The 13,282-nt window shown below is 55.8% G+C and overlaps 2 protein-coding genes across 2 annotated transcripts; one reads left to right on the forward strand and one right to left on the reverse strand.

Annotated features, from left to right (window-relative positions):
- The first annotated feature begins 1,614 nt into the window (after positions 1-1,614).
- VPS37D (VPS37D subunit of ESCRT-I) lies at positions 1,615-5,695 on the forward strand. The gene is made up of 4 exons (XM_042921938.1): positions 1,615-1,774; positions 3,116-3,287; positions 3,763-3,845; positions 4,454-5,695. Exons 1-4 carry the CDS (start codon positions 1,637-1,639, stop codon positions 4,814-4,816), a joined length of 756 nt encoding a protein of 251 aa, XP_042777872.1. The 5' UTR covers positions 1,615-1,636; the 3' UTR covers positions 4,817-5,695.
- A 6,298-nt stretch (positions 5,696-11,993) lies between these two features.
- On the reverse strand, positions 11,994-13,217 carry DNAJC30 (DnaJ heat shock protein family (Hsp40) member C30). Its single transcript, XM_042921907.1, has one exon. It carries the CDS (start codon positions 13,131-13,133, stop codon positions 12,453-12,455), a length of 681 nt encoding a protein of 226 aa, XP_042777841.1. The 5' UTR covers positions 13,134-13,217; the 3' UTR covers positions 11,994-12,452.
- Positions 13,218-13,282: the final 65 nt, after the last annotated feature.

Below are 13,282 nucleotides of genomic sequence, written 5' to 3' on the forward strand. Positions count from 1 at the left end.
AGAGGGCTTCCTGGAGGTGGTGGTGTTCCAGCTGAGTCTTGAAGGGGAAAACCAAATTTAGTTATCATTAAAGTGTGGAAGAAATATTGTCGTCGTGGTCTGTCAATAAGCCTGTCCCGCCCAGCTCCATCAGTTTTCTCTCTGCTTCTCAGATATCTCTACCATGTAGAGATATGTGGTCTGGCTGGATTGGGAGAGTCCTTGGCTTATGGGCTTCCCTTTGGTTTCATTATTTTCCCTATGAAAATAGGGAGCTTCAGAACTCCTATTCATCCCTCAAAACCCTGCTCAAACATCACCTCTTCTGGTGTCCTCTCCTTCCTCCCCACCCCCCACCACTGTGAGGTTTTCTGATTGTCCTGGTCCCACCTCTGTGCTTTCTTAGTGTGATGAGGTGGAATAAGCTTGTTCATTGCTGTTTTATTTTTTTTAATGTTCATTTATTTATTTAGAGAGAGGGAGGGAGAGAGAGAGAGAGAGAGAGAGAGAGAGAGAGGGAGAGAGGAAGAATCCCAAGCAGGCTCTGTGCCATCAGCATAGAGCTCTAAGCGGGGCTCAAACCCATGAACCGTGAGATCATGACCTGAGTCAAAATCAAGAGGACGCTTAACCAACTGAGCCACCCTGGCGCCCCTGCGGTTTGGTTTTAGACAAGTGACTTACTCTCTGTTTTCTGACAATGGCACTGGCCAAACCTATTCCTGAAGATAAGGTCCATGACATCCTCTGGCATCACATGGGAATCACAAAGGAAGACATCGTGTGGTTGATACCTGCCGTTAAAGGAAGCTGAGAATGTGACTCTGCCTTAATCCGTGAGCTCTCTGAGGGCAGAGACCAGGCCCTCACAGAGCTTAGCCCAGTGCCCAGCACAGAGAGGCACCATGTGCTCTGTGCATACTATACTGCACAGACAGGAAGAGAGGAGAATGTCTATCATTTACCTGTAATGTGACTTTGGGGAGATTACATCATCTGTGTGCATCTGTTTCCTCATCTCTAATATAACCATCACTCACATTAGGTATTCACTTCCTACAGATAAGACACTCAGCATTCACTAGCTCTAATCTTCACGTGGTGTATCGTCACCCCATTTTACAGAAGAGAAAACTGAGTCTTGGGGAGGTAAAGGACTTGCCCAAGTTAGCAACAGGGCAGAAGCTCCTGGCGCCCAGCCAAACTCAGCAAATTGTTGTGAGGATCCAAGGGAGAGATGTGAAATAGCCCCGCAAACTGTAAACGTCTGGGGTGGGAGAGTCCGCGCCAGGGGGAGGGGTGGATTGGGGGGGCGTGGTGAATGCCGGCCGGAGCAGGGGTGCGGGGAGAGAAAAGCCTCGGGTACCCGCCTGGCGGCAGGAGGATGGGTTTGCCGGGAGATCGCGGGTGCGGGAGGCGAGGCTCTGCCCCGGCAGCCAGGGGTGCGGCCCGCCCCCTCCCGCCCCCTCCCGCCCCACCCCCAGCCCCAGCGCCGCGGCCCCTTTAAGAGCGGGCGGGGCGCCCTCTGGCGGCTGAGCGGCGCGCCCGGCCGGAGCCAGAGCCGGATCCCGGAGCCGGAGCGGAGCGGAGCGGAGCCGGGGCGGAGCGGGCCGAGCGGGCCGAGCCAGCAGCCGAGCTGGGGGCGCGGGCGGGCGGCATGTACCGGGCCCGGGCGGCGCGGGCGGGGCCGGAGCCCGGCAGCCCGGGGCGCTTTGGGATCCTCAGCACCGGGCAGCTCCGGGACCTGCTTCAGGATGAGCCCAAGCTGGACCGGATCGTGCGGCTCAGCAGGAAGGTAGCGCGGGGGGCGCGGGCGGGGGGCGCGGGGGACGGGCCGCGGCCTGCCGGACCTACCGACCGACCAAAGGGCCGCGCGGGCCGGGCCGCGGGGCCGCGGGAACCTGGCACGTCCTAGTGGGCCCCGCGGAGTCGCCCCCGGGGGAGGGGGCGCCCGGAGCCGGCCTGGGGCGGGTGGGGCGCCGGAGACCCAGGGAGGCGCCCGTGCACCCCCGGGATGGCCGCGAGGCGTGTCCTCCAGCGGATGCTCCGGGGAGGTGTGTTCCGGGGACAGGGGGCGGCTGTGTTGTGGGGGGCCCTGTCTCGCACACCCACGTTCAGTAGGGCCAAAAAGGGGAGGCGCCTTCTAGAGGGAGAACTAGGGGCCTGTTTGACACCTGGGGGGACCTCTGGGAGGGCGTCCGCATTCTAGGGGTGCAAGAGGGGGCTTTGTGTCTTCCGCTGGGGAGGGGTACTGGAAGCTGAGGCGTGTATTCCATAGGCCACCATAAGAGAAAGTTGTATATTTCACAGGAGATAGGCCCGGGCTGCTTGTCTGTGGGGGGCAGAAAGGGAAAGTGTATGTTGGAGGGAGGCAGACAGGAGGGGCATGTGCATCCTACAGGGGACAGATGGAGGGTAGTGCGTTCTCCAGGGGCAGGGAGGGGGGCTTGGCCCTCCGAGAAACAGAAGGAAAAAGCATCCTCCAGAGCCAGGAGAGAAAGGGGGTCTGCTTTCTGCAAGAGAAGGAAAGCTGGGAGCAGGTGCTGGGGATCAGGGAGGAAAAGGGGGTGTGTATTCCTTGGGGTGTGGGGATTCCACTGGAGGGCAGAAGGAGGGGTGCGAAGGAAAGAGAGGGTGGCTTGAGGGGGGAATCATGCAGGGACAGGGCCAAGACATCCCTCTGGAGAGTAAGAGCAGGGGGGAGTGTTTTCGGCACAAACACCTGAGGAGGAAGCAGACAAAGGCCTGGAATAAGAGGAAAGCTGCCCATGCATGGAAAATGGGACAGAGGAGGGCGGGGGACTCCTTAGGGACCTGAGCAGACATATTAATTGAAAAATTAAAAATTAACTAACATTTGTGGAGGCGGTCATCGTTTTCCTCACTTGGTCTCACAACAACCCCACAAGGTAGATGTTTTTAGCTTACTTTGTGTGAGAGGAAACTGAGGCCCAGAGAGGGACCTCAAGGCAAAGCTCCGTCCAGGCCTCTCCCAGTCCCTCCACCTGTTAGTCCGCCATCCTGAAGGCTGAGGCGCCTCCGGCTTGGCCCTTGGGCCCTGTTCCCCCCGGGGGTGGCAGGAGGTGGACGTGGGCAGATTCCCTGAGCGGGCCTCTTGGTTCTTCTGTGCCGGCAGTTCCAGGGCCTGCAGCTGGAGCGCGAGGCATGCCTGGCCTCCAACCACGCGCTAGCCAAGGAGAACCTGGCATTGCGGCCCCGCCTGGAGATGGGCCGGGCTGCCCTCGCCATCAAGTACCAGGAGCTTCGAGAGGTGGCCGAGAGCTGTGCGGACAAGCTGCAGCGACTGGGTGAGGGACATCTGGGAGAACTGGCTGTGGCGGGGGGGCAGCTGGCCATCCCCAAGGCTGGTTGGCCTTGGGGAGGTGCTAGGCTCTGAAGGGCAGGACGTGGGCAGACCTCTTCCCTGGGCGAGGCTTAGGGGTCCTCCTCCTGGAAGACTGAGTTGGGGAAGTGAGCAGTAAATGAGTAGAACTGGGGGCCCTGAGTAGGGGAAGGAAAGTGGCCTGGGGTGCTCCAGGGAACACAGCCCCTGCTTCCTCTTTTGCACTAGGACGGGGACAGAACCCTGGGAGGGGGGGAGGTTCACAGACTGATCCCATGGGCAGTGCACAGATAAGGACACTGAGGCTCCAGCGAGAGGCATAGAGTCACACACAGGGTCAGTGAGTGTCAGGATCGGGCCCTGGGGCTCTGGCCTGTCTGTCCTAGGCCATGGGTCCCGAAGGCAGGAGCTATTTACTGTGGTCCCTCTGTGGCCTTCAGAGGAGAGCATGCATCGCTGGAGCCCCCACTGCGCATTGGGCTGGCTGCAGGCAGAGCTGGAAGAAGCTGAGCAGGAAGCTGAGGTGAGGGGAGGGGCCGCTGCGCCTGGGGACAGGGCGGGAGACCCAAACTATCATCACCCCCCCCCCTTCATTCTTACATGGTAGGGTTGAGAGCCCCTCCTCCAGGAAGCCCACCTGGAGTGCCTGGCCCCGAGGAGAGCCCCGCTACACTGCTGTCCGCATTGGACGGCAAGGCTCATTCTCCCCACCTGTGACTGTCTCAGTGTAGGACAGTGTAGACTGGGTCCCCCGAGTCGCTGGGACAGACTTCTCCAAGCTTGCGGGGTTGGGAGCGCAGTGCCGAGTTGAAGGAGGTAGGGGAGGAGGGGCCTTGGCCCTGGACTTGAGATGAGAGACACCTAAGTTTAAGTGTGTCCCCATCTCTGATTCTGCCTCCTCTTCCGCCCAGTAGGTCTGGTGACAGTGAGGAAACCAAGGCTTGAGAGTAGAGGACATGTGTCCGCTGTCCCTCAGCTAGCCCCAGGCAGGCCCAGGCCACAACTCGGGCGCTCTCCCAGCTGCGGGGTGGTGGCCCCTGGGAGAGACTCGGGGAGGGAGGGAGGGCGGTCTCGGGGCGGGGGGGGGGGGGGGGGTGCGCTTCTCACACGGGCCCGGCCCTCCCACCCCAGGAGCAGATGGAGCAGCTGCTGCTGGGGGAGCAGAGCCTGGAGGCCTTCCTGCCCGCCTTCCAGCGCGGCCGCGCCCTGGCCCACCTGCGGCGGACCCAGGCGGAGAAGCTGCAGGAGCTGCTGCGGCGCCGGGAGCGGTCTGCCCAGCCAGCCCCCACCGCTGCCGCGGACCCCCCCAGACCCTTCCCCGCCGCGGCCGTCCCGCCCACCGGGGCCGCCCGGGGGCCGCCGGCAGTGCCCCGGAGCCTGCCCCCCTTGGACTCCCGCCCCGTGCCCCCCCTGAAGGGCTCCCCCGGGTGCCCCCTGGGCCCGGCCCCTCTGCTGAGCCCTCGGCCCTCGCAGCCGGAGCCCCCCCACCGGTAGGATCCGGCGTACGGCCCCCCGGTGGGGGGCCCAGAGAAACTTGATCCGTGGCTCCTCCTCCTCCCCCACTGCCTGGGTGGGGGGAGGGGCAGGCCCCTCCCCCTGGCCTCAGGCAGTCCCCGGCCCTGGAGGCTGAGCTGGGGAGGAGGGTCACCTGGAAGTTGCCCAGAGAGCGGGCCGGAGGTGGGGTGGGCAGGGTGTCTCTGGCGCTGAGGAAACTCTGCCTTTTTTTCTTCCCCGGCTGGGGCCTCCCGGGTAACGGGCCAGCCCCAGTGAAAGGACTTTCTGCCTGGGCGCCTGGAAAGGTGCCTGCTTCCCCCCCGGGGACCCTGCCCAGGGGGGCCGAAGCACCCTACCACTCCACTGGGCTGGCACAACGGGCGCGGGAGCGCCTTCCATCGCGTCCTGCTCCTACCTTTCCCCAGTTCTGGGGCCCACAGCCCAGGAGCCAGGTGGTCAGACCCCAGCTGCGGGGCCGGGGACACCATGGCCCTGGGGCTACTCTGTGCCCCACTCATGCTCCGGTCGCTGGGGCAAGGTAGGCCAGGGGCTCCTGACCTGCACAGATGAGAGTGGGCCATCCCCAGGAAAGACCATTCTGTATTTTTCTGTCCCCGTCTCCTTAGAATGGAACCTTTTTGAGGGCAGGTCCTTGTCTTTGTATGTTCTGTCCCCAGCCCCACCTCCCAGGGGCCGTCAATAAATGTGATGATGAGGATGACGATGCTGCCCGACTCGTCTCTGCTCCCTCAACCAGCCACTCTGCCTCTGCCGTTGCAGCCTCCACACCGGAGTTCCTGTGCTTCCTCCTCTTGAGGTGCCCTCCCTTCCTTTCTGCCTGTCCAAAAAGCCTAGCTCCTTCAGGTCCAGCACTGCTGCTGCCTCTTCCGTGAAGCCTTCTCTGATTACTGACTGGGAGTCTTTCCTAACTCTTAACTTCCCAGCACTTCTGGCCAGAAGCACACGCTGCTCCACCTCTGTTCTCCCAACCGCCTCACCTGTATGCACCTTCTTCTCCTGGGCTGCCTGTAAGCCCAGTCAGGATGGTGCCTGCTCCTGCTCTGGCCTGCCAGATGACCACCTCCGCTGAGGAATGGAGGGCTTCTCTAAGGCTGAAGGTATTGGTCTTCAGCCAGGGTGAATACTAGGTGACCAGCTTGGCTGGTGAGTGTGGGACAAGAAGTTAGGAGAGCAGAAACAGGCTGTGGATCAGCTTAGGTCAAGTCTAATGAGATGAAGCTTGGCAGGGAGGCATGGAAGGTCCTGCAAACAAGAGGGGGCAGAGTGCTGTAGAAGCGAGTGTGATCTTGGTCCATGTTAATAGGGATAGAACCGTCTAGAAAGAGTAAAGTATTGGGTTGGCTCTGCTTTTCACCGAAGTTTTACACTGTAAGAGGGACTGACCCACCAAACTACCGCCTTTGGTCTCCTTAGAATGTCCCTAGTGTGTATGATGAGAAAGAGGATTGGGACTAAATCCCATGATGAGTAGTTGAGGGATCTGGCTACAAGTGAGACAGTTAGCCTCTGAATCTCCAAGGGCTAGAGATGTAGAGCTGGAGGTCAGAGTCAAGACCAATGGTGGAAACCACAGAAAGAATGAGGACCAACCACAAAGATGTGTGAGCAGTACCCCAGTGACTGCTTGATGGGAGTTTTAGAGATGTAAGCAATGGCTGGAGGGACTGGCTCATTTGAGCCTTCCAGAGCCCTTCAAGTGCAGGCAGGCAGAGGTATCCCTGCCAGGGGCCCAGCCAAAGCACACACAGATAGTGCCCACTTGAGAAGCTCTACCCCACACTGGCCTTGGTTCCCCTACTGTCCTTGCTGCCAGCACTTGAACTGCTGGGGGCTGAGGAACACTGGAACCACCAGGTACCTGCCTGAGATGACAGAAGACTGAACAACTTTGGAAGACCTCCCACATTCTCAGCACAGCCTAGGGCAAGGTGGGCCCCCCTTGTCTTGGCTTTCCATTCCTGGTCCATCTTCCAGGGTTGTTCATTTGCAACCAAAAGGAGAAAAGGAGCTAAGATTGGGCATGCCTGAATCCTCCTCCACTATTGTGAGTTGGGGAGAAGCCTCTAGAAGGCACGGGCTAATGTCCGCAGCCTAGTAGCTCAGCCTCCCCTCCCCAGGGCTGGTAAGTAGAAACAGGAATGACCCAAGGGAGGATCTGAGAGGGGAAGAGTGTTAACAAGGGAACTAGATGATGTCTTTCAAAAGTCTTACACACCCCTTGCCTCCCTCAAAGGGTTCAAACTCAGTTTTAGAAGGGGTACGGCACGAGGTTCTTTGGTGTTCAGCTTCAGCACAAAAGACTTGAGGCAGGCGGGTACAGATACTGACAGAGTAGAGTGGGCTCAGTTCTGGGCCATGGTAAAGTCTTAGAGTTGGATGGTTAATAAACTTCATTAAGCCCCCTGGTTGAAAGTACATGGAATGTTCTGGAAGGCTCTGGAAGGTTCCAGGTGGTCTGGGCACTCTCTGCTGCCAGACAACTTTTGGAACTTTCTGTTGTGGGGTTCCAGGCACCCAGGGAATGTTCCTGGCTGCTGCACTCCTCTTTGAGAGAGTACGAACTTGAGAATCTAAATCAAGGGGCCCATGAGAAAGGTCTCACCTATTACAGACCACCAGTGCTTTCACAAACCAAAAAGAAAAAATTGTCCAAAGAACAAAACTTTTATCTCTTTTTGATAAAAACAGTTTCCAGGGGTACCTGGGCGGCTCAGTCGGTTAAGTGTCTGATACTTGACTTTGGCTCAGGTCACGATCTGATGGTTCATGAATTCGAGCCCTGTGCGGAACCCGCCTGAAGTTTTCTCTCTCTTCTCTCAAAATAAACTTAAACACACACACACACACAACACAAGAGTTCCCACCATTTAAGAAAGCCTGTTATGTGCATATCCTTGTTTGGGAATCACTAGCTTTTGAGTATTTTCCTAAGCTTCCCTCCTTCTCAAATATAAAACATAATACCATTTTTTGAGCCAATCAAGGCTTACTGAACTGAGCAGGCCTGAACCAGAGTGGGCTCAAATCTTTACCACTGAATTGTGGTGTGGTCACTGCAAAGCCACAGCTAAGAACTTGCCCCTGACCTCTAAGTCTAGAGAGAATCAAATGGTTTTTAAGAGACCAAGTTGGGCTCGCTGCTGGTTTATCCCAACTTATATACAAGGATTTTATACAAAAGATTGAATGCGAGTGCAGGAATTGATGTTACTGTACCAAAGGACCTCTGGCTTTGTCTAGGACCTTGGCCATTGCTGTGGACTTCTCAAAAGATCCTTCTTGTCCCACAATGAAAATAAGGTTTACACTCTGCCTCCCCGCTTAAGTGTGAGCTCTCAAAACAACATATGATGTAGCTCAGGGATCTGCAAACTCAAATGTCTGCCAGGGCTAGGAAGGTCACAGAGGTGCAAAGCAGTCCATTTCCACAAAGAAATACAGCCTCCCTCATTTTTTTTTTTTTTTGGAAATGCATGGTTCTTTTTTTTTTTTCTCCATCTCGGCAGACATGGAATATAGACACTTCTCTATTATGAGCAAAATGTCCAAGTGTGTGGATCAAGGCCTTTTACATTTCCTGTCTGCTGGTGGGAACACAGTGAAATGGGGGGCTATGTCCTGTCTCAAAGGCAAATGTTACAGTTTCTCCCACGTGGTAGTACACTCGAGTATGTGTGTGAGGGCAATGGCAGCACGTTTTCTCATTTTTTTGAGACAAGTCAGAATTCTAGATTTGTATACAGTCTCCCAAGATTTGAAAGTTGGCTCAAGTTTTCTTAAGACACTGTGCCAACCACAGCCAAACACTGTGTGCAGGTTGACTATGTGGCCTGTGACCCACAAATCTCAGCCTCTCCTTGGTCCTCCTGAAACAGGCTTTCTTTTGTTTAGTAGCAGCCCCCTCCCAGGACTGAGGGTGTGAACACTGAAGGGGCCAAAGCAGGATGGAAAGGCAAACACACCTCAAGTCTGGTCAGAGGACTCCAGGTTTGGACAGGCTTAAGAGATGGTGGTGAGATGGCTAGATCGTGAGTGACGCTATGACCTCACAGCAAATGGTGAAGATGAGTTCTCTGCACCTGCTTCTTGGGCACAACAGCACCGAGTATTCTCAGTATTTTCAAGTTCAGAGGACCAGACTCAGGTCACTCTCATCCTCAGAGGGACCCTCAACTGCTTTGCACAAACCCTATGGCCACCGAGGCCACAAGCTGGGCCTGAGAACCAAGGCACTGAGCACAGGTAAGGCGGGCCTTCTCCTATGATCTTGATCATAGGCAGGTGACAGTGTGTGACCTTGTCACCAGCTGAGGAACTGAGAGGAGGGAAAGACCAGGATGAAGCGCACTTATCTAGTGCACTGAATTCGAGACAGTGGACTGAAGTAACACCACCACTTACCAGCTGTCCTGTTTCAGCCTTTCTTCCTGGGATCTGGTGACCTTCCAGGAAGGTCTGAGATACACACCCCTTCCCCATCCCCACTGTCATTTCCCCAAAAGGGAGTATGATGCCCGCCCACTTGGGTTCCATCCTTGGCACCTCAGCTTTTGGCTATAAGGACTATATATACGTGTATAAAAGTGACCAGAGAGGCCACACACCGGCCTAAGGTAGGCTCTTCTTCCTCATCTTGGCTCATGCTGGGATCACTATAGAAGGCAAGGTGTGCCGAGTGAACGAAATGCCAGAACTTCAGAGGGTAAGCAAGGAATCCTGCTCCCTCAGCACTGGGGTCTCAGATCACTTCACCCGGCAATAAACAAAATGCGACAAAGGGAAAAGTTTGGCTCAGGAGAAACGAAGTCCTGATCTAGTCCAAAGACGGTATACAACATACAGTTGCCTCCACAACCTCTGACTCCTGGCTTGTCGGCCGGGTCTCCCCATTTAGGCCTTGTGTGTGCTGCTCACTCAGCTTGATACTGTACTCGCAACCCCATCCCCACCCCAGGGAACATAGCCCAAGGCAGGCTGGGCTGTTCTGGTCCACCTCCCGTCCTAGGTCCAAACCTTCAAGGGAGTTTTGTTTCAGTTTGTGATCAAAAGGAGAAAAGGAGAAAAGTTGAGCATGTCTGAGCCTTCTTATTATTATCTGAGCCTTCTTCCATTATTAGGAATTGGGGAGCAGCCCCTAGAAGGCAGGGGATAATGTCCACGGCCTGGTTCAGTCTCTCCTCTCCAGAGCAGGTAAGAAACTGAGAAAAGAACGACCTATGACGATCCTCAGGCGTGGGGGATAGGTGGGAAGGGGTCTGAGGGTCCTTCAAAAATCCTCCTACACATCTCCCCTTCCACAAAGAGCCCAAACTCCGTTTTAGGGAGAGTACAGAGTAGGAACTTAAGAGTTCAGCTTGGGGCTAAGAAAAACCTGAGGTAGGCAAGAAGGCACTGTTTAGTGTGAGTCTGGTCCTACGCCTAAGGAGAGGCTTACAGTTGGATGATTAACAAACTTTATTGACTACCCTGCTCAGAGTTGCATGGAATGTTCCAGAAGTTTCACAGGGTCTGCCCCTTCCTCCAGTCTTCTGGAACTTTCTATCCTTCTCCATGTTCTGGAGCCCCAGGGAATGTTCACCGAGAGAAAACAAACTTGAGGTCTACGTTAAGGAGCCCATGAGAAAGGGCCCAGCAGTTTACAGACCACGAGTGCTTTTATAAACCAACCCAAAAGAACCCCAATTCTTTTTGATAGAAACTTTGATAGAACCTTGCCCCACATAACGCCAACAGCTTGGCTGAGAATCACTAGTTTCTGTGCATTTTACTAAGCTTAACACTACTTGTTGTTTGGATTTCAAAAAGAACTTGTTTTCCAAATATGAAACATAATAACATTAAATGTTCTTTTCAAAAGTACATACACCCCTCCCCCCAAACCAAGGCTAGCTGAGCTCACCAAGCCTGAATCCAAGCAGGCTCAAATCCTTACCACTGAATTGTACAGTCACTGCAGCCCCTGACCTCCAAGGATGGAGGGAATCAAATGGTCTCCAAGACACCAGTTTGAACTAGCTGTGGGCTTATCCTAATTACAAGGATTTCACATGAAAGACTGAATGCAGGATTTCTTCCTCATATACCCAAGCACCTCTGGCTTTGTTTAGAACTCACGCTCACTTCTGTCCTCACCCTTGTGGTAGATCTCTCTTGTAAAGGCTTCCCTAGCTCACAGCTTTACACTTAGGCCCCATGCATTAATGCTTAAGCACCTAAAATCTTACAGCCAATACATGTACCACGCGCAGGGACTCAGAGTTGACAGCCTGACTTCTACAGCTCTTGCCAAGTGATGACCAACTGCTTAGAAAGAGAGAGAGGAGCGCCTGGGTGGCTCAGTGGGTTAACTGTCCGACTCCTGACTTTCGCTAAGATCATGATTTCACAGTCCTGGGATGGAGCCCCACATCGGGCTCCGGGCTGAACATGGAGCCTGCTTAAGATTTTCTCTCCCTCTCTCTCTGCCCCTCTCCCGGGCTCACACATGTGCTCTTAAAATAAATATTAAAAAACAAAACAAAGAGAGAGAGAGAGAGAGAGAGAGAGAGAGAGAGAGAGAGAAAGCCTCAGCCAGCTCTGAATAAAGAAATTTGTTTCCACCACAAGCCTCTTGTCCCTTGTACTACCGTATACCCTAAACTCAAGCAGCCAGGTTTCAAGGACTTGGCTTGTGGGGCTAAACAAGAGGACAGGCCACATTCAAGCGACTCAGCGTCCCAGCTGGCCGCTCTATCTCTGGGAGGGGATGGGCTGCACAGTTAGCAATGGGGCTGGCTGGCAAAGGAATGACCAAGAGACAGGCATACTGACTGTCCCAAGGATAAACCTAACTCTATCACATCATGTTTTAATCAATGAGCCCATTAGAACTGTAGATAATAAAGTGTGACAGGCCTCAAGAGAGCAAATGATTTGTTCCTCTGCTGGCATGCCCACAGAGTAATTTCTCCAAGGTCATACACATTAGATAAGTGTGGGCACAGGAACACTCAATTCCTTATGCTCCATGACCTTGCTCTCCCACTCCCACATGCCATCCACAGAAAAGGGAGTGGGGTCTGGGGCTGATCATACAAGAATGGCAAGGTTTCCAAAGATCACAGTCTTACGTCAGGTCTCACCTGTGGCTGGGGAACTCACAGAAACACAAGGTTCGTACAACCCCACAATTTTTCTTTTGGCAGCCAACAATTGGTCACATTGCACGGTTCAAGGTTACACAGGAGCCCCACGGTACAAGCGCGGGGCAGGAGCAGACAATTCTTGCTCAGAGCTTTACAATAAAGCCCGAGCAAGTGTTCCAGAAGCTGACATCAGGAAGGCAACCTCTGGAAGCAGGCACCCAAGGGACTCCAGAAAACCCTTCACTCTCGGGCTTTTGGGACTCTTCTTCTTGGGGCCTCTTTCTTGGGCATCGAGAAGCCTTCTTTTCTGGACCGTAGGGGAGGGAAGCGTACGTGGACGGCTAAGCTGGGCGGGCGGGGAACAGGAGGGGGAGAGCAGTTTCTCCGGACCCCCGCAGAGGTAGACTATGGAAGGCAAAGGGTTCAAGAACACCGGAAAGGCCATTTTCTCGGGGCTGGCGGGGGGCTGCTCCCTTTCTTCCTCTCTCCTTTTAAAAACGAAAGCCCATGATGATGAAGACCGTGAGGAGAAGGAAGACAAAGGTCGCGTCTCGGGTGTCGTCCCAATGGAAGCCCTTCTTGGCCCGGTCCTCCTGCTGTTTGCGTAGGGCCTCTCGCCGGGCCCTGAGGCGCCGTTCACGCTCCAGCTGTTCTCCGTAGTGAGCTTGGTAGAAGGCGTCAAAGTCGAACATGGTGCGGTTGGCGCCCGCGGTGGCCCGATCGCGGCCGTGGGCCTGAGACGCAGGGGGCGGGGGGCGGGGCGAGCCGGTGTCGCGGACCGGCGCCTTGGGGGGCCGCACGCCAGGTCCGCGCAGGTCCTCGTCGCTGAGCAGGCCGCGGTCATACTTGCGACGCAGGGTGGCACTGCCCAGCACCACGTAGGCCTGGGAGATGCGCGTGAAGCGCTCGGCAGCCTCGGCGCTCCCCGAGTTGCGGTCCGGGTGGTAGAGGAAGCTCTGCCGGTAGTAGGCCGCCTTGATTTGCGCCTGCGTGGCTGTGGTGGGCACGCCGAGCAGTTCATAGAGCGCCGTGCGCGAGTACGGGCCGTCGCCCTGGGAATAAGTCCTCCGTTCTAGGCCCAGGCCGGAACCCGGGCTCTGTGGAGCGCCCCGGGCCAGCCACAACCCCCACAGCAACCGCCGTGGCCACCCCAGATCGCGCTTGGTTGCCATCTTGAACGGGCCATGCGGGCGGTGCGAGACTAACTGGCCAATGGGAAGCGCGCGTTGTTCGCAGCGCGTCGGCCCTCTAGCCAATCGGGTAAAAAGGGAGGCGGGGAGAAAGGTGGAGCATGCGTGTTTTTGGGCGGGAGCGGGGCCGA

The sequence above is a fragment of the Panthera leo genome, chromosome E3, assembly GCF_018350215.1.
Source record: "Panthera leo isolate Ple1 chromosome E3, P.leo_Ple1_pat1.1, whole genome shotgun sequence".
Lineage (NCBI taxonomy): Eukaryota > Metazoa > Chordata > Mammalia > Carnivora > Felidae > Panthera > Panthera leo.

Bases quoted from the DNA above. Each gene is read 5' to 3' on its own strand.
- VPS37D (XM_042921938.1), top strand. From the start codon at position 1,637: ATGTACCGGGCCCGGGCGGCGCGGGCGGGGCCGGAGCCCGGCAGCCCG. The intron at 1,775-3,115 runs GTAGCGCGGGGG...CTGTGCCGGCAG, and splicing joins TCGTGCGGCTCAGCAGGAAG to TTCCAGGGCCTGCAGCTGGA. The intron at 3,846-4,453 runs GTGAGGGGAGGG...CTCCCACCCCAG, and splicing joins AAGCTGAGCAGGAAGCTGAG to GAGCAGATGGAGCAGCTGCT.
- DNAJC30 (XM_042921907.1), bottom strand. From the start codon at position 13,133: ATGGCAACCAAGCGCGATCTGGGGTGGCCACGGCGGTTGCTGTGGGGG.